This window comes from Sesamum indicum, linkage group LG9 (assembly GCF_026168435.1).
Source record: "Sesamum indicum cultivar Baizhima isolate 11 linkage group LG9, ASM2616843v1, whole genome shotgun sequence".
NCBI lineage: Eukaryota > Viridiplantae > Streptophyta > Magnoliopsida > Lamiales > Pedaliaceae > Sesamum > Sesamum indicum.
Genome location: NC_142665.1, coordinates 14,195,095 through 14,213,763, shown reverse-complemented (window position 1 = coordinate 14,213,763; position 18,669 = coordinate 14,195,095). Strand labels below are relative to the sequence as shown.

The 18,669-nt window shown below is 35.4% G+C and overlaps 1 protein-coding gene and 1 pseudogene across 2 annotated transcripts; both read left to right on the top strand.

Annotated features, from left to right (window-relative positions):
* The first annotated feature begins 781 nt into the window (after window positions 1-781).
* Window positions 782-18,401, top strand: LOC105160113 (uncharacterized; annotated as a pseudogene). Its single transcript, XR_016067326.1, has 18 exons — window positions 782-894; window positions 1,004-1,402; window positions 1,753-1,820; window positions 1,903-1,954; window positions 4,993-5,130; window positions 5,257-5,844; window positions 6,192-6,375; window positions 7,498-7,586; window positions 7,665-9,960; window positions 10,460-10,512; window positions 10,635-10,785; window positions 11,922-12,062; window positions 13,109-13,499; window positions 13,860-14,143; window positions 14,834-15,056; window positions 15,159-15,498; window positions 16,703-17,629; window positions 18,001-18,401. The product of XR_016067326.1 is annotated as an uncharacterized LOC105160113 (transcript).
* LOC148786903 (dnaJ homolog subfamily C GRV2-like) lies at window positions 9,917-17,103 on the top strand. Its single transcript, XM_088885008.1, has 13 exons — window positions 9,917-9,960; window positions 10,415-10,512; window positions 10,635-10,735; window positions 11,922-12,062; window positions 13,109-13,320; window positions 13,403-13,499; window positions 13,694-14,143; window positions 14,911-15,056; window positions 15,159-15,202; window positions 15,363-15,498; window positions 16,630-16,653; window positions 16,703-16,958; window positions 17,077-17,103. Exons 1-13 carry the CDS (start codon window positions 9,917-9,919, stop codon window positions 17,101-17,103), a joined length of 1,776 nt encoding a protein of 591 aa, XP_088741134.1.
* Window positions 18,402-18,669: the final 268 nt, after the last annotated feature.

The window sequence follows — 18,669 nt, the reverse complement described above, 5'->3', positions numbered from 1 at the left end:
GGATTTATGTTTTGGGGTAATTTAAAATATTTTAAAATAAGTGGTGTAGGTTTGATGTTGGGATTTGGGAGACAAAAATCAATGTTCATTGTCAAATCATATATTTTTATATATAAATATGTATATATAAATAGTTTATTTTAATGTTGTATTTTTGGGAGACAAAAATTATTATTTATTGTCAAATCATGTCTGTTTTATATTATATATATATAGTAAAGCTTTTTTCTAGAGGAATTGTCAACATCATCTAAAAACTTATTTTGAACATTTATGTATACGTACTATAAAATATGCAACTCTGTTGATATAATTAATCTATAATATTTTATTATTTTATGAGTGATGATATGCTATATTTTAAATATTTGTGCATGTAAGTTAATATAAAAATTATAAGTTTATAACATACATTTTTTATAAAATTAAATTGAGCTTGTAAATAATTTTCTTTGTAAAACATATTTTCATATTGAACTTGTAAATTTTTTTATGTATTATATAGTTTATATAAAGCTATACATTTTGAACATTATTGTTTAAATAAAAATTTGAGTAAGAATTTTAAAATTACTAAAAGTAGTTTTGAGAGAGATTTTTTAATTAAATATACTTAGGAAGTGAAACGAAAAATATAAAAATAAGTTGAAAGGGTATTTTTGTTCTGTCAACACTAAATTATTTTTTTAGGGGGACTTTTGTTATAATAAACATAATTTAGGGGTCAAAATGTATAATAAAAATTCTATAATTTTGTAAAGGGTTTATTAGCTGTAAGATAGTCGCATGGTAAAACATACTTCAACTCTCTCCTCTTTCTCTCTCTCTAGGGTTTTGTTTTTCATCGATTGCACGAAAAATTTCCCAATTGGTCGTATCTATTCGATCGAAATGGTAAGCAAATGTCCGTTCCTGATTTCCAATTAGCTTATACGCTATTGTTGGCTTACCCATTTTGCATCTCGTGCTGTTATTTATCGAATGTTTTGGTTTAATTTTGTAGGAAAATGGAGGCGAAAATTGAGATGTTGCTGAATGTGGAGAAGCAGATGAGGCAAGTGGGTGACGTTGCAGGTACGAGGAAGGCCGTCACACCTCTTACAATTCTTCTTCTCACACCTCAAACAATACCCCTCATTTTCTCCCTCCAAGAAAGCCAAAGCCGGCGAAGGAGAGGAGCCGCAGTTCTGTGGGTACAAATCCAAGAAAGGAAAACCCCGCTGGTAAAAACCCTTAAACCACCGTTTTCTCCCCATCATCAAACCCCACCCACACTCAGATGGTGAAACCCTCTCACCTTCATTTCTTTCTTCTTGTGTTCATTTCTCACCCAAAAAACAGAGTAAAGAAAACCAAGAAAAACAGGGGGAGAGACAGAGCGAGAAGGAGGCCTCAAATTATGGTATTGCGAAATGTTACTGCTGTTTGAACAATCCTTCTTGGCCCAATATTTTCTCATTGTTCACATATTGATAGATAAAGAAGGAATACTGGAATACTCTCTGTTGATGTCCTAAGTTTGCTCTTACTTTCTTGCTTGCAAATACTTTCTCCCTCCATCTTACATGTCATCTTTATCTTGCTTTCTAGTGCTTCTTTCATTTAATTTTTGCTTTGACAATCCTAATGTGTTTAACTTGCTCTATTGTAATATCATATGGTCAGTAATTTTCTTCTACTTAAAATTAGAAAAATGTTGCTAAGGATTGTTGGAACAGTTTACATCTGAATTTGATGAATGTCTTCTTCTAGGTTTGGGATTACACTGGTTTTGGATATACAAGGTACAATGCCAGAGACATTAACAAAGAAATACTAGGGTAAGCACAATTCTGCAGCTGTCTCCTTCCTTGATGAAACCTGTAATGTTCACAGATAATCTTGTTTGTGGTTTTCATTTAGGTGCGTTGTGGAGAATAAAGTGCTTCATAGATCTTTATTATCATGCTTACAGGTACTTAAATGTTGGAAAATGTTTGTTTTTTACATATATAAGAAAGCTAATAATTACAATGTCATGCATGGTTATGCCTCTATTGGTAACAGCAAGGAATAATATTTGAGAGAATGAAGAGAAGAAATGAAAAGGCAAAAAAGAAAAACAAAAATGAAGAATGCAGTGCTTATATTTCTGGTAAATAATTTAAATAAGGTAGCTTAATTGCCACACATCAGAACTAGAGCTGCATGTTAGTTGAAGATTGCTTTTTCCTTGAGTAACTAATTATAGTTATCAATTACAGCTGAAACCATGTTTTTGATGATTATTTGTGTTGGTTAACAGTTAAGTGGATCAAGGTGCTTTTTTATGATAGTCTGTAAGAAACGAATGATCCTCTGACGGTCTATATATTTAACTTTGTGAACGTCAAAACTAGAAATCTATGTTCATTAATTAACAACAGCCATCCAAAATATGATTCTTCTTAAGTATTGGCTCACAGAACTTTATTCCTCTCTTCCTGGTTGTTCAACTAACAAGTAAAATCCCTCTGCTTCTGATAATCAACACTAAACTTATCAAATTGAAAGAACTAGAGATTCCATGACAGTTATGGTAATCCTCTATAACATCCTTTTTGCTTGAAAATGTTTCATTAATTTCAGTTTCCATTTTTAATAGAAGTGAGATCTTGAAATGCTGAAGTTGCTTCTTTTAGCCTGTGGATATGACATCAGCAGTTGCTCTTGCTCTTTCATTTTTCTTGGGTGTACTTAAATAGCGTCCTGGCTTTGCAGATTTGGGAAGACATTTTGGGGTTTGAAAATGCAGAGTTTTATATCAAAAGATGGCCGGATCTGGATGGCCTTCGTTTTGAAGATGTACTCGTTTCTTTCCCTGATGCAATTCCTTGTGGAGTAAAGGTTTTTGCAGATGGTGGAAAGATCAAAATAAATCCAGATGATAATTATATTTTACGAGAAGGTGATGAGATTCTTGTCATAGCTGAGGATGATGACACATGCCCCAGGTCCATTACCAAAAGTCATACTCTCTAATTTGACACATTAGATGGTTTCTACAGGATGAGTTAAACCCTATACACATGTACCATTCGATTTGGTTCTCATACACCATATCTCGTGCAGATTCGGAAGGGTCTATCTCCTAAAATAATTGATCCTCCAAAATTCCCAGAAAAAGATTCTATTTTGTGGTTGGCGACGTGACATTGACGATATGATTATGGTGATTTTCTCTACTTGTTACATTTACTTTTCATTTATTTTCGTATTAATCTCTCTTATATTGCACTTTTTGGAGTTCTTTCAGTTTAACGTCTTAAGTGTGGTTTGATGGGTTAAAGTTATTTAAATGTGTTGGAGCAATTCCTGGCTGCTTAAGACAAATTGCTTTATGCATAGCGTGTGTGTGTTGGTTGTGGAAAAGGTAGGAAAAAAAATGCTAAAGTGATAAAAAAAATTAAGCGTTATTGCCAATCAATTCATTTTCTAAGGGGAGGTGATAATTTTAACATGCCTCAATCTCAATTGGTGGCCTGAGCCGCAGCCTTCAGCTCCTACTTAGGCTTGTCATCACGAGGATGATCTAACTTGTAGGGTCAATGAGTAGTTCATTCCTATTCTAATATTGGCCCTTGCAGTTCGACAAGTTAACGTCTGGCACTTATAATACTCAGCAGCATGTTAAAAGTCCAACATAAGATGAAACTTGGAATGATTTGTTATTTGACAATTAAATCTACTCTGTACCCATACTGGCCTATAGAGAAAAATGGTTAATCTGTTTCATTTTGGTTAACTATTAACTACAAAAGAATGCACCTCTCCCATGTGAAGGATGACGAGATGCTGACACCATATACGATAAGTACAAATCTATTGTGCATATGCTTCTTAAGTTTCGTCTTTCCCAAAAAATTCTAAGAATGTTATCTTAGTCTTGTTCTTCAGTCAGCTTCTCCTTTAATTGCTCATCGACAAAATGGAGCATTCTTTCACGCACTTTGTAATGCTAATCGCTTTTTGAACATCTGATTGTGAAATGTTGACATGCAATGTGCGCACCCTGATCTCAATGCAAAATTGAATTTCTTTTCAAACCATCTCTAATATCACTTTCTGGATATAAATTTTTGTTCAAATGCTATATTAGTTTAACTTTAGGCTTCTGAATTCATTGATTCTTATCTGTATAACTTGTTTGTTATACTGTTGTGTCATTTCTTAGGTGTTAGAGGCGTTTTTGGCTCGGAATTATGGATGTTCAACGAGGTTCCTGAAAAGGACCGAGAAAAGAAGTTAACAGATGGTGGCCTTGACATTTCAGGATTGGTTAACTTAAAACTGGTCCATCGTGAAGGGAATGCAGTCATTCGACGTCACTTGGAGAGTCTTCCACTAGAGACATTTGATTCTGTAAGTATTGTCATGCTCCTCTTGAGTTCATGTCCCGACACTAGCAAAACATTGTTACATCTTCACACAGGAGACCAACTATTAAAGCCCAATCCTGTAGTTTCAGAATGACATTCCCATACGTATTTTTGAAAAGATAACAATAACATATTAGCATAACCAGACTGAAAACGGATACACATTTATATTTCTGCAGACTAAGGAGATTAGGCACGGAAATGTTGTAAACTTGAAAGGGGTGGAAGTTCCTCATAATTGTTTAATTTTTATTTGTTTATTGGTTTATTTAAGTGAGGGTAGTTTGGAACTTTCCTTTTGCGCCTTTTTTTTTACAATGAAGAGAACTTGGAGCGGAGGCTTTGATAATTTCAGAAGAGGGAGGTATAGTCTGTCACTATAGTAACTCCAAGGAGAGATCATCTTCCTTATTATAGAGTAAGATGCTTTCTTGAGGCCTGGAATAGTGTTTGTTGATGAAAGTTTTTTGTTAATTTTCCGCAAGCCTTGCCAATTACTCATAATATTCGCAAGGTTCATTAATTGTTTGTACTTTAATTTGAAGATTTTACTGGGTATCCTCGCTATTTTTGAGTGACATTATACTTGTTACAGAACACAGCTTTCCACCAGAAAATATATCCTTCCAGATTAAGCTCAATGACCATACATTCAAGATCCGCATCAAGTCCTCATGGATCTTTAGCTAAATTGGAACTTAGTGATGGGAATAGCTTGTACGCCAAATTAGCGGTAAGTTTCATGTAGAACTTAACTATTCAAATTTCTCCTTATATCTGTAAGAAAAAACCATCAATCTACTCTTAATGCTTAAAAGATGTGGAATTAAGCTCTCCTGCTATATGGTGCTCACTCAAGGTTGGAGCTGATGGGTCCAAATCACAAGTTAAGGAGTTAGCGGGAATAAATTCAACTGGATGGAAATATTCTCAGAATGCAATTATATGTACTGTAGAGCATATGGAGGAAAACCATTGTGCGTGGCAACGTTTTCTCCCTAATGGCCCTATTGCACTTCTGCCAATTGGGGACAATTTCAGCAATATCATCTGGACAATGACCACCCCTGACGAGTCATTGAACGGCAAATCCGTGTCAGAAGTTGATTTTGTGAGAGAAATAGATCGTGCTCTTAACAATGGCTATGACCCACATCCAAATTCTCAACTGTTTGGTGGCAGAGCTGCATTCTCTTGGCTCACTGGAGACACAACAGTATCCGCCAATGAGTGTTTTGAAGTTCCTCCCAGAGTGACTAAAGTAGCCTCCAAAAGAATGGTGTTTCCATTGTCTCTGAATCATGCTAAACGTGTTGTTCTTATCGGTGATACTGCACACACTGTTCATCCTTTGGCTGGTCAAGGAGTTAATATGGGATTTGGAGATGCATTCTCTCTTTGAAAGGTTATTGCTGAAGGCATTGCAGTTGGATCTGATATTGGGGAGGTATGCTAACATTCCTTGGCATAATGACAGATATCTCTTAAGGTTTGAGCATGCTGGTTTTAAACAATTAAGACGCCCAATGCAGTGCAATTCCCCACCGCATCCGGTTTTTTTTGGAATATGTAATGTAAAATATGAGCAAGAGTGGAAACATAATTTTTCAATACGCAGGCCTTTCCCTCTTTTTTTTTTTGTTCTTTTTTTCGTTTAATCCGTAATACCCAAACCATTAAAACATGTCTGTATATTTATCCCGTAATCTTCCTTTATTATTCCAGCTCTTAAGATGTGACAATTTGTAGGACATGAACATTTATCTAAATCATGAGCGTTCCATGGTTGCTCAGGTGTCATTGCTAAGAGGATATGAATCAGACAGGAGACCTGCAAACTTGACACAAACTTGACAATGATGGCAATTCTGGATGGCTTCCGTTGATTTCAGACCAACTCAATGTACTCGCGCTGCTGCATTCCAAGGGGCTCATTATATTTCACCATTGAAAAGGCAAATAATCTCGTATGCATCTGGTGAGCAGAGATTTCCACTTTTCTTATGACTTGTAACAGTTAATTTTCAGAACCATGCTAGTTCTTTTTGTGAATGATGAATTCTATTACATGAAGTTTTAATGGAAGCCACTTTTTCTTTTATGATGTTTTGTCCCCTTGACCTGTCCAAATCCAATTTTCATCCCTCATTATCTTCTAAACCCAGAACCAGCTTCAATTTCTTATGGTTTTAAGGGCCTTCACAGTTTATCATTGTTGGTTATTACCACAAACAGTTCAGTCTCCTTTCCAAGTTGAATACATTCATCATCTAATACCATATTGTGAGTGAGAGGGTGTTTCTGCTGTTTGAACCTCAAATTAGGATTTTCTGTACAGTTTGGTCTTATGTAGACGTTATTCGTGATATTCCTGTATTTAGTCAGTTTGGGTAATATTGAAGCTGATGAGCTTCTGCTCAAATATTGTTTCATTTGGTAATTTACTGAATTTTGGAGCTTTGTGAGTACATGTATCATGAATGATTATGCTACTCAAGATTGATTTATATAATCAGCTACCCCCAAAACACTTTTATTGTATTTGTTCTCGAAAATATGCAACTTGTTAATAGATCTGAAACTTATGCGAACCAATTCATTAGTTCATTGGTAGGGCTAGTTATTCTTTTGAGTGGATGGGTGGGCTGGTCCTCGTCCTACGTTTATCTTTTTAATGTTGTTGAAGGGTTGAAGGAGTATAATATTTGGGCATGGAGATTGGGTGGTATTAAGTTAAGCACTAGTAGCACAATGACACTGGGAGGAGAATAAATGGAACATAAGTATTGTCAAAATCTTTTAGGTACCTTTGAGGACTTACCATGCTGGCGATCAACATAACAAAGCACGACGGTCTTGTTTATAAGAGTGTCATTTTTGGCTGTGTTTGTGTGTTTGTAATGATTCATGTTGTTCTTAGTTGTATGATGCCCTTATAAGTTCAGTTCATGATTGATGGTTGGTTAAGGCTTCGTCCTAACAACTACTTATCTTTTTAAGCAATGCATTGGTTGTTCATATATATATATATGTGTAGACATTTGCCACATCTAATGCATTTGTCAACGTCTTTGTGTTTCAATGTTTCTGGACCACATAGGTAACCAAGCTTGTACACTCGTTTACGGAAGGTTCGGAGGAATGGTCCAAGAAGGCGGTAGAGCTGGAGGAGTCATGAAGACTTTAGAAGTAAGTTCTATTTGTAATTTATTTATCCAACAATGGCTAATGATGCACAGTACACTAATTCCTCTTGTGAACATGCAGTTTGGTTGTGGAATTTCAAAATTATCTGTTTGTCTTCATGCATGCTGGACGCGAATGGAAGGTGTATGGGGTGGCAAAGATGGTCTTTGGAAACAATGACACAGAAACTAGAAAGTCTTTGCAAAGTGATAATGGTGGTAAAAAGTTGATCATTTTCTTGGCTTTCACTCTTCATTTCATCCATCAAGCAATCCTTTATATGTTTGCATTGTTATCTTGAGTTCTTGATATTTATCATCTACATTATGGGGTTGTGATTTTCTTTTTATCTATGGCAAGTTTGTTCCTTTGATAAATGTTGTTGGATGCTTTTTTAGTGGTTTCCAATTACTTTAGTACTGTGGTGTGGGTGTTTCTCATCTTGTTTTGTTTTATTTGGTTGTGCTTTTATGTTATCTCATTCAAGTAAACGATGTGTATTGTTCTTTGTGGTATATCAACCTCTGTGAGACATTTTATTGTTGGGATGTCTGTAATTGATTAGCATTTTAGGATTAGACTCTCGGTTCAATTGAAATTACATGGAACTTCTCATATTCTAATTTTGATTTGAACAGCCCAATTCACCTTCCAAATGAGATAAAACCATTTCAAAAGTAAAGAATTCCATGACATATATGTAGTGTTAATTAACACATGGTTCCGGTAACTTCTTTTTAAGTTTTCATTTATCTTTTGTTATCCTATCAAACTACTTTTGTTTTGTTTTCTTTTGCCAGTTACTATCAAACTACTTCTGTTTATATTCTTTTTTAGTAATTTGACAAATAAATGTGATTTACGAAGCCATAAGATTGAGACATGAATGTGCACTAGTGTTATGTGATTGTTGCTTTGATTAACTGTGGAGTCGTTGAGGCATAATTTCATGCATTTTGAATTGCTTTGAAAGAGAGTTGGAATATCTTTGCTTCTACTAAATCTTAGGATTCTTGTGAGATTATATTTGTTTGCTAAAACTCTACCCGATTGATCCTTATATCCCTAACATGGGACATGCATAAAAATTCAAAGGCCCTTCCCCTTCCGAAAAAAAAGAAAGAAAGAATGGAAAGTAAGAAAAAGGAAATTACATCTACTCCGCTGGTTTAGGTCACTTAGTAACTGGGTAACTTCATCACAAATGTTGTTATTCACGTAAAACGGTGGCCGGAGCTATGAGTATGCAAAGCACTTTAGGTAAAACATGTTTTGGTTGAGTAACCGGGTGCCTTCACCACAAGTGTTGTCATTCGCGTCAAAAGGCCAGAATGCGACGTTTTTTGGTTGAGTAACCGGGTGCCTTCACCACAAGTGTTGTCATTCGCGTCAAAAGACCGGAAAACGGCCTAAAGAACACAAGTCATGGGCAAAAACAAAGGAAAAAAAAGAAAAAAAAAAGCCGTGACTAAAGCAAAAGGGGAAGAAAAAAGAAAAAAAAATCATTAGTGGCCAAAGAAAAGAAAGAAATGCGAAATCCGTCCCGACTAGGTAGATGTAAGGAGATAAAAGGGTATTGTGTTAGCATCGAGGATGATAACATTTAGAAATCCATAGATTTTGTGGAAGCTTGATTGTCCTCCTCTATACTTGGCAAAACGAAGTGTTGTGATGTGATTTGCCTCTTACCCTCGTTATGATAAGTTAGCATTTGCATAATGTATTGTGGCGTTTGTGTTTTGAGATTATGTGCACATAGTATTTCATTCTGTTGGAGGCAATAACTTTAAAGACATTGCGGCAGTCCTTTCTTTTCTTTATTGATTTATTAAAAAATTGTCATATTTCTTGGTGCTGAAAATTTTTGTGTGTAAAATCCTCTACTTTAGGCATGCCTTTTCTTATGTGACTACTATTTTTGGTTGGGAGGAGGAGGAGATAGATTCTGGCCTTGTATTTATTGTAACAATATTTAAATTCTATATTATTATAGTTTTCTTTATTCTTATGAATTATTCCCTTTAGACTGCCATCCCAGCACGGTGAGGGTGCAAGTTCAGTATATAGCAGTAGTGCATCTTACATGACCGCCCCTTAAAAGGAAAATGTATGTGCTTGCATGTAAGAGTTAAAGAAGTCTACCATGCTGCATATAGACAAGTATTATAAATTTTTCACTTATAATCTTTACTGGCCCATGAATGCAGTTTATCCAGGTATGTATCAATGTATCAGATTCCTTTTTTGTGTTCCATCTTTCTGTTAAACTCTTTAATGAAGTTCATCAGATATCTTTCAGTTACATTTGCTACACTTGGTGAGAACACCAGATGATGTCCCTGGATGTGCTTCTTAGTGCTGGTGTTCCGTGGTGCAGGTGACTATTTATATGCTATCATATCATGTTTATCATTTGTCTCCTACAGTCTTATGCAGAACCCATTCATTAATTCATTGGTAGCGCGAGCTATTCTTTTGAGGGGCTAGGTGTGTTAGTGCTCTCCTGCATTTATCTTTTTATGCTCTTGAAGTGTTGAAGGAGTAAAATTCAAGTCCATACTCGACAATAGATATTGGGTGGTATTGAGTTATGCGCTCGCAGCAAGGTGTTTTAAATGAAAAAAAGGTTACATCATGAGAAGAATATATGGAACATAAGTACTGTAAAAATCTTTTAGGTACCTTTGAGGACTTAGCATTCTGCTAGGGATTTTCTTATCCATTGAAAATCAACAGATACAATTAGATACCATCATTTGTTAATATTAGGTCTGTGAACACTTTTTGTTGTTCTGCATCTTTAGTGATTTAATCTTTGGTTGCATTGTAAGTCACTCTCTTAAATCAATGTTTTTCTTGACTACTGGTGCAAAAAGCTCGAGAATTTGTTGTCACTTCCCAAGAGCTTATCACTCGGGGTTCAGTCCTGGTAAGTCACTTGTACTGGCTTAATTCCTATCGATATTTATGTTGATCTATCTAGAGAAGTTATTTAATATCAACATGTAAAATTAAAGTGCTTATTCTGTTTATTCGATCTTATTGTTTTAGAATATTATTGTGGAGATGCTGCTGATATGGCTAGTACTGAATCGTCGAGTGTTGCAAGAGAAGCTGCAATACATAGTGCAGCTATTAGGTGTCGTCCAATGGTGTCTCGCTTCCAGTTATCATATGATCTTGCAGTCTCGTTATGTTCTAGGTTCGTTTTCTTTTCTTATGTGTGATCCTCTTCTGGTATCACCCAGAATTGGTCTCTTGGAAATTTAGTATTTTACCGGCATTCCTTTTCTTGTTATGCCCCTGTGCAGAAACCTATGGTAAGATAATAATTATTATTTAAAATTGAAATATATGCAAATAATTGCTTCATTTATGTAATATATGACTTTTGATCACAATTGGAATGCTAATTACTGTGTCGCGCTGTAGAATGATGCATGTTAGTTGGAGCTAAATGAAGGTAATTTGGTGGATATCTCTAAGTCATAAAGTATGAGAGCATTTTAGAGGATGCTTGATGGTTTTGATTTTTTGAGTGCAATAATGGCAATATACTAAAATCGTCTACAACAGTAGACATATTGTCCCCATATTCTTTTACATGTATCATGAATGATTATGCTAGTCAAGATTGGTTTATGATCAGCTACCCCCAAAACCCTTCTATTGTATTTGGTCTCTGAAATATGCAACTTGTTAATAGATCTAGATCTGAAACTTTGAAATAAATAAGCAGGCTGTTCAATTTGAGAATTGGAGTTCATTGGGTTTAGGCCTTGAATTGGTATCCTTTTTGTCTATACCTGTATCATCCCCAGAATGGTGCCGTGATGCCAATCAGGATCACCATGAACTCTGTGCTTCCTGTTCCATCATGTCTGCTGACTTGTATTGAACTACTCTAGCTCTTTGCGGATCTTCAATAGCACTGAAGTGTTGTTTATATATCAAACTACTACTGAACTGATGGAGTTGAATTAGTATCTAGTTTCTATAGAGACTAATTACTGGACTACAGACTATGATCATGATCATTCTGTTGCAGTTTTTCGTCACAGAATATGAAATAAAGTATTTTCTACTGTGATAACGAAGAACTTTTCGCTCTTATGATCATCTACATTTCTTAGACTAAATATATTATTAATTAGTTACTGAACGAGGTTCTTTCTTATTTACTTTGTTATTTAAATAGGATATCTATGGTAGAGAAATTTCTGTTTTTCCTGCGCAAAAGGGACAAATAATGACATGGAAGTCTTTACTTGATACACCTACCTATAGTTGGGTATGCTTGTTTTACAATGTTCCTAAAACGGGCGTGTTCTTTTTCAGGTAGGAGATGTGGCATTGTCCATATTGCACAGTATGGTAGCCGCTCATTCAGATATAGATGATGCTAGAGAGATTGTTACACCAACCCCCAGAGTAAAGAGGATCTTGTCAAGCTCACGTTGTCTTCCACATATTGCACAAGTAATATTTTTAAGTGCCTGTCCTTCTATTGGTTGTGTGTGCTCTTGTCCCAATGTGGCCAACTGAAAAATCTACTCAGACTTATTAGAATAAAGAATTGCTAAAAACGCAGAAAGTTATGCTTATTACTGTATCTTTTGTTTATTTACCTGGAGAGCCTAAAAAATGTAAAGGTTGATATGTGGTTTCAAATAATTTCCATCAACCTTTGTCCTCAAATATTTTAGATTTTCAATCTGGCAGTTCTATGATTTGTATTCGCATAGGGATAGTAAGTCGAGGATTATGTTGATGGATATGCGAGGGTGGGGTACAGCATTTCCGACTTCTGTTAAAAGAGTTCTAAATTTTGCTTGTACGTAGATCTGGTACAAGTTGGTTCAAAAGAATTATGAAGGGCTGTTCATTTTGTTTTTCCCTTCCCTCAATCTTTACTCGCTTCAACGAGCAGGCCATTCTTTCACGTACATAAAGCACTGGGCCCCTTAAAGCATTCCTTTGGTTATGAGCTTGGTTACAAAAAAGATTGATATGTGGCACGTAGAGTAAAATAGGATCAGAGCTTTATCCTACAATAAACCGGTTGCCTTGCAAGCCATTTAAAATGGGAGTCAGTTGTCTGGTATTTATGCTTATCGTCACATGAGATGCACATTGGAGACTGATTGAGCAAACAACTGTAGAAGGGTCACTGGAACTGTTGCACCTCCTTATACTAAGATATAGTTTCCCTGTAATATGCACTTAGGATATCCACGTGTACTAGTATCCTTTAACTCCTGGTGTTTTAAAGATGCAACTTTTCATATTCTCTTGTGCCTTTTCATGGTAATTATATTATAACACTTTAACTTTGGAAGTGGGGTAACTTTTGTTCCTTCCTTTGCCTTCCACAGAGGTTTGAGATGTTTTCGTTATTTTTTCTTTTGTTTTTAAGCTGAACTAGGCAGTGGCTCGATGGTGGCTCCAATTAATATGCACATTGTTTCTCAATTTCAGAGCTTCGGTTAATGAACCAAACTCTTTCCTCTATTTCTTATGTGCAGGTAATGCTTTCTGGTGAACCGACTATTGTTGATGCTGCTGCTGCTCTGCTGAAAGCTATAGTTACTAGGAACCCAAAAGCAATGATCCGATTATACAGTAGAGGCGCATTTTATTTTGCTCTGGCTTACCCTGGATCTAATCTTCTTTCAGTTGCCCAACTCTTCTCGGTGACTCATGTTTATCAAGCTTTTCATGGTGGTAGGAAGCTGCAGTTTCCTCTTCTCTACCTTTGGCGAAACGAAGTGTTTTAGGTGGCCTCTTACCTAGTCATTGCTTTATGTACTGGAACATAGCGGCCCAGTTGCTTTTGCCACAGCAATGGTTTCTGATTCTGACACTCCTGAGATTATTTGGACACACAAGATGCGAGCAGAAAATCTAATCCGTCAGGTAGCCCTGAATCTGCAACTGGAGTTTGCTACTTGTCTTTCACCCCAAGCATCTTTTGTTAACATTTAGTATTTACATTCTAAAACATGGTGTTACTTGAGTCATCCTCAATGCAAATAAGTGCTGCATTTATCTCAGTTTTATTTGATTAGGTTCTTCAGCATCTTGGTGATTTCCCTTAGAAATTGTCACAGCATTGTCATTCCTTATATGACTATGCTCCAATGCCACCAGTGACATACCCAGAGCTGAAAGATGAAATGTGGTGTCATCTTTATTATCTTCGAAACTTATGTGATGAAGTTAGATTACCTAATTGGCCTATTGTTGAACATATTGAGTTTTTGCAAATATTGCTAGTAATGTGGAGAGAAGAGTTAACTCGAAGGCCAATGGACCTTTCTGAAGAAGAAGCTTGCAAGATGCTAGAGATCTCCATTGATGAAGTATCCAGAGACGACGCCCCTAAGAAAGCAAGTTTTGAGTCAGTTGAGGAGATACCTAATATATCAAAGCAGATTGAGTATATTGATGAGGAAAAGCTCAAGAGACATAGGAAACTTGCAATGAAGTATCATCCAAACAATAATCCTGAAGGGAGGGAGAAGTTTCTGGCAGTGCAGAAAGCTTATGAGTGCTTGCAGGTATGCCAAATTCCTTGATCCTGTGTGAGGATCTGTCGTTACTCATAAAAAACGGAGACTATATGATTAAGCTTGAGGGAAAAAAAAGAACATATAGACAAGGGATCCTATGAGCTGCCAGATCTTATTTCAAATGAATTAGTCGACTTGTTTAGACGCCGTTTTCACAATTAAGCTGTTTATTTGATTGGTAGAAAGTGCTCTAAAGGTATTTATGCTGTCAAGATGAGCCAAATGCTTTTTTACACATGTAAATGGATATCAGTATTGGTTTTAAATATATCTTGGAACTAGGAAGGACACGGGACTATCTATATATTTAATTCTTAGATATGATACTACCTCAATTTAAGGTGTGGACCAAGAAATAAATTTAAATATATAAATTTAAGTGGCTTTTGCGGAAGAGTGAAAATGTAAATCATAGGGCTTTCCTATGAGGTTTGGACTACTTACATGTGTTTCCCTTTGGTTTTGTTGCCTCCATCTAATATTTCATTCTGCAATCAGTAAACTTCTTGGAATGTGATCAGCAAAGTTGGACAAAATTCCTAAGTTGAACCCTACATATGAGGCATGTCTTTGGCCGGAATGCAATCCTCTTTAATTGGTTGTATTTCTTCATATTTGAGTTCTATGTTTCATATTTTCTTTTTAGTGATCTACTGCTTTCTTATTCCTCTCGCTTAGGTGACCATGCAAGGATTGCAAGGTCCCCAGACTTGGAGGTTGTTGCTTCTCTTAAAGGGCCAGTGTATTCTATATAGGTGATATGGATTGTATTGATGCCATTCAAATATGCTGGATATCCTATGCTCTTAAGTGCCATTACAGTGGACAAGGATGATAACAATTTTCTTTCCTCTGATGGAGCACATCTTCTAGTTGCATCCTCGGAGCTTGTTTGTTTGACGTAAATTCATCATCTGCCTTTAATTTCCATATCATTCTTCTTTAGATAAGTACTTTGTAAATGTACTTTTGCTTATGCTATTTCCACTTATTTAACTATCAGGTGCGAGTCTTCATCATTGAATGGTGAAGAGCTTGTGAGAGATGGTAGAATACCACTTCTTGCAACCCTCCTTTCCCGTTGCATGTGTGTGGTCCAACCAACAACTCATGCCACTGAACCGTCCACTACTATTGTTGCTAACATAATGCGAACCTTTTCAGTTTTGAGTCGAAAGTGTGAGAACTGAGATGCTCGAATTTTCAGGATTAGTTGATGACATTGTTCATTGCACTGAACTTGAGCTTGTTCCTGCTGCAATTGATGCTGCCCTGCAGACCATTGCTCACCTTTCTATCTCCTCTGAAATTCAAAATGCCCTTCTGAAGGCTGGTGTACTGTGGTAAGATAGATTATTATATTGTTATGATTATGCTTTCATCAGTTTCTAGCATGAGATTCTAGTTTCTGGAAGTTTGCAGAACACTACTCTTTCTGTTATGGATCTCTTGACCGTCCTTCTATATTTGTCGCTTAACCTGGCTCCAAGTGACATTGCTCAGTGACTTTGCTTCTATTCGATCATTACTTTTCACTCTTTTGCCCATATAATTCTTCGTAGCTCATATATGGATATTGAATAATGAAATTACCCATATTGGTCTATTTATACTCTTTGTGCTCATGTGGATGACTTTGTTGCTTGCATTTTCTCTGTGTCTGTCTGAGCTTGTATAGAAAACTTATTTGCTTGTGAAGGTGGTCATATTTTTATTTTTTTAAATTGAACAAAATGTTGGAACTCTAGTGTTGAAGATGCTTTGTGGTGACTATTATTTGAATGGCAGAATGTACTTTTTCTACGTGAAGTGTGAAAACTTAAGCTTTATGAGCAATATGAATTTTGAAGCCACTGCATCAGCTGGCACATGACTGTTACATCTTACAAAAACCACTCCGATGTTTCTCAAAAAACTGCCATACCTTGATGTTATAGTTTTCTCTTGTGGCCCGTTACTTGAATCGAGGTCCATTTACAAACTTGAGGGTTCATAGAGTTAATGTTTATTTGTTCGGTACCTTTTGTCGAGTCAATTTGCTTGCGAAGAGAGTCCCAACTTTTATTTTAAAATTGAACAAAATCTTGGAAACAACAACGATTAATTACTATTGCTATAAAACAAGCTCATATTTTATCTTTGTTACCTTTTCTCAATAATGAGAAACAATTTGAAAGAACCGCTTCTTTTATTTATGTCAAAAAGCTCAGGAACGAATATATATGGAATAGAAAGATTCCAACCCCCCAAGTAAAGAACTGTTACAAATCATGAAGAAACTAGTTTTGAAGGTACTTTATGGTGACTATTCTTTGAAAGACAAAATTTCTTTATTCTACGGCATTGTGGAAGTTTATGGTTTATGAACATTGTGAACTTGAAGGCCTCTGCATCAGCTGCTATGTGCCTGTTATATCTTAAAAACCACTCCACTGTTACAAACTGCTTTATCGTGATGTTATGGTCTTTCTCAGGTGGATTATTTTGTTTGAATCCAGGTAGATTTCAGAAACTTCTGGTTTTATAGGGTCACTTTTGTTTGTTCAGGTACCTTATACCATTGTTGCTCCAATATGATTCGACGGCAGAGGAATCAGATAAGACAGATGCACATGGTGTTGGAACTAGCGTTCAAATACAAGGCTTAGTGGTTTGGTTGACGAGGAGATCACAGACACCCTACAATCAGGCTGCAGCTGATGCCCTTAGAGCTTTACTAACCCCTAAACTTGCAAGCATGCTGAAAAATAAATTAGCAAAAGACCTCCTATTCACATTAAACTCAAACTTGGAGTCCCCTGAGGTAAATGCTGCAGATTTTACATTTTGACAAAGAAAAAACATATTGGGTGCTACTTGAGCATTGCCTCATCTTCTTGCATTAGTATTTGCATATTTTCTTTGAATGTTGTGAAATTCAGAGCACTATAACTGGGCAGGCTTCTTAACATACCTTTTCTGATATGTAGGCAATACTTGCTGCTGCTTCTTTTGTAAGTACTTTGTTGGTTCTATTAGATGTAGATAACTGACGGAAAAAAAGAGAGGAAAGCAATATGTTCTACATGTTTGTGTTATTAAAAGGTTTCAAATTTACGTCCTTAGATCTTCTTGGCTTTAACTACTTTGTATGTAGTTGTCATGAAGATTTTATAACTGATTCAAGTTTCATTTTGTCTTTTCCCGATTTACTTTTTTACTAGCAAATCTAGAGAACTTAATTTTCCTTTGAACTGTCTTTTTACACTGGACATAGTATTTAATTTAAAGAATCTCTTGTGGTTTCTCATCTAATATATGTTATGGTACCCGTCGCATGTGCAACTTCTTCAAATTTGTCGTGTAGCCCTCTAATTATAGTTCTTTCTTTTTCTTTCATCACATAAATTTTTTTCAATTACATTTGCTACACTTGGTGAGAAGACCATGGTGATGTTCCTGGAAGTGCTTTAGTATTGGTGTTCCGTGGTGCAGGTGACTATTCATATGCTATCATATCATTTTTATTATTTGTCCCCCAATGATTTGTGTTGTTGGGTTCTCATTTTCTTGGATTTTTGACTAATTGGAGCGTATTTCTTCATTGTTTTTGCTGCTCTGATTTAATTTATCTAGTAATAATAGCGTTTGTGTTCTACCACCTTACATATTTGCTTCTTTGCTGCTGAAACTCTGTTGTTGTTCTCCATTTTCAACTTTCTTTTTTCACAGCATATATAGTCAACCAACATATTGTAGAACTCTTGTAAAGTTAATATGCTCCTGTGGTAGAGATTGTGTTCTTGCTTGAATGCTTGGACTCACGTTGAAGTAACTTCCTCCTCGCTTATATAACTCTTTGACAGCATGAGAATTGGCGGGTGATGAATACAGTTGTTGAACAAAACCTTCCAACCAAAAAGGTGAGAGTAGATCCATCCTCATACACTCTGATTTATTATTTAAAAGGGTATATAATTGAAATAATACATAAGTGGTGTTTACATTTTTATTATAGTATAACATAATAATATATATAACTGTAAATGAAAAGCATACTAAGTTATTCTGTATATTATAAATTTGTGAATGGTTAGCTATTATATTTCTTCTTCATTTATGACTGTTGTTAAATAATTTTATAATTAATTTTTAGTTTATTTGCATAGGATAATGGAGATAGTATTTGTCATTTTTTATATTTCTTCTTTTTTGTGATGACAATTATATCTCTTTCTTATAATAATAGATTGTTAAATCATGTATAGTAACTTTGTAATTAGTTAATTTATGTAAAATGAAGTTAGTAGTTGAATTCTAACTTGGATGTTATATGATAATTGGATTCCAACATAAATGGTTTATATGCAAATTATATTGCATAATAAGAATTATTTATGATTTATTATATATTAAAAATTATTTGTAATGAGAAAGTCACCATTATTTCATTTATTTTATATTTGTTTCACTTATTAATTAAATTTCTTATTTTATTTGTTGTGTTGTGGGAGAAAATGTTCTAAAATTGATGG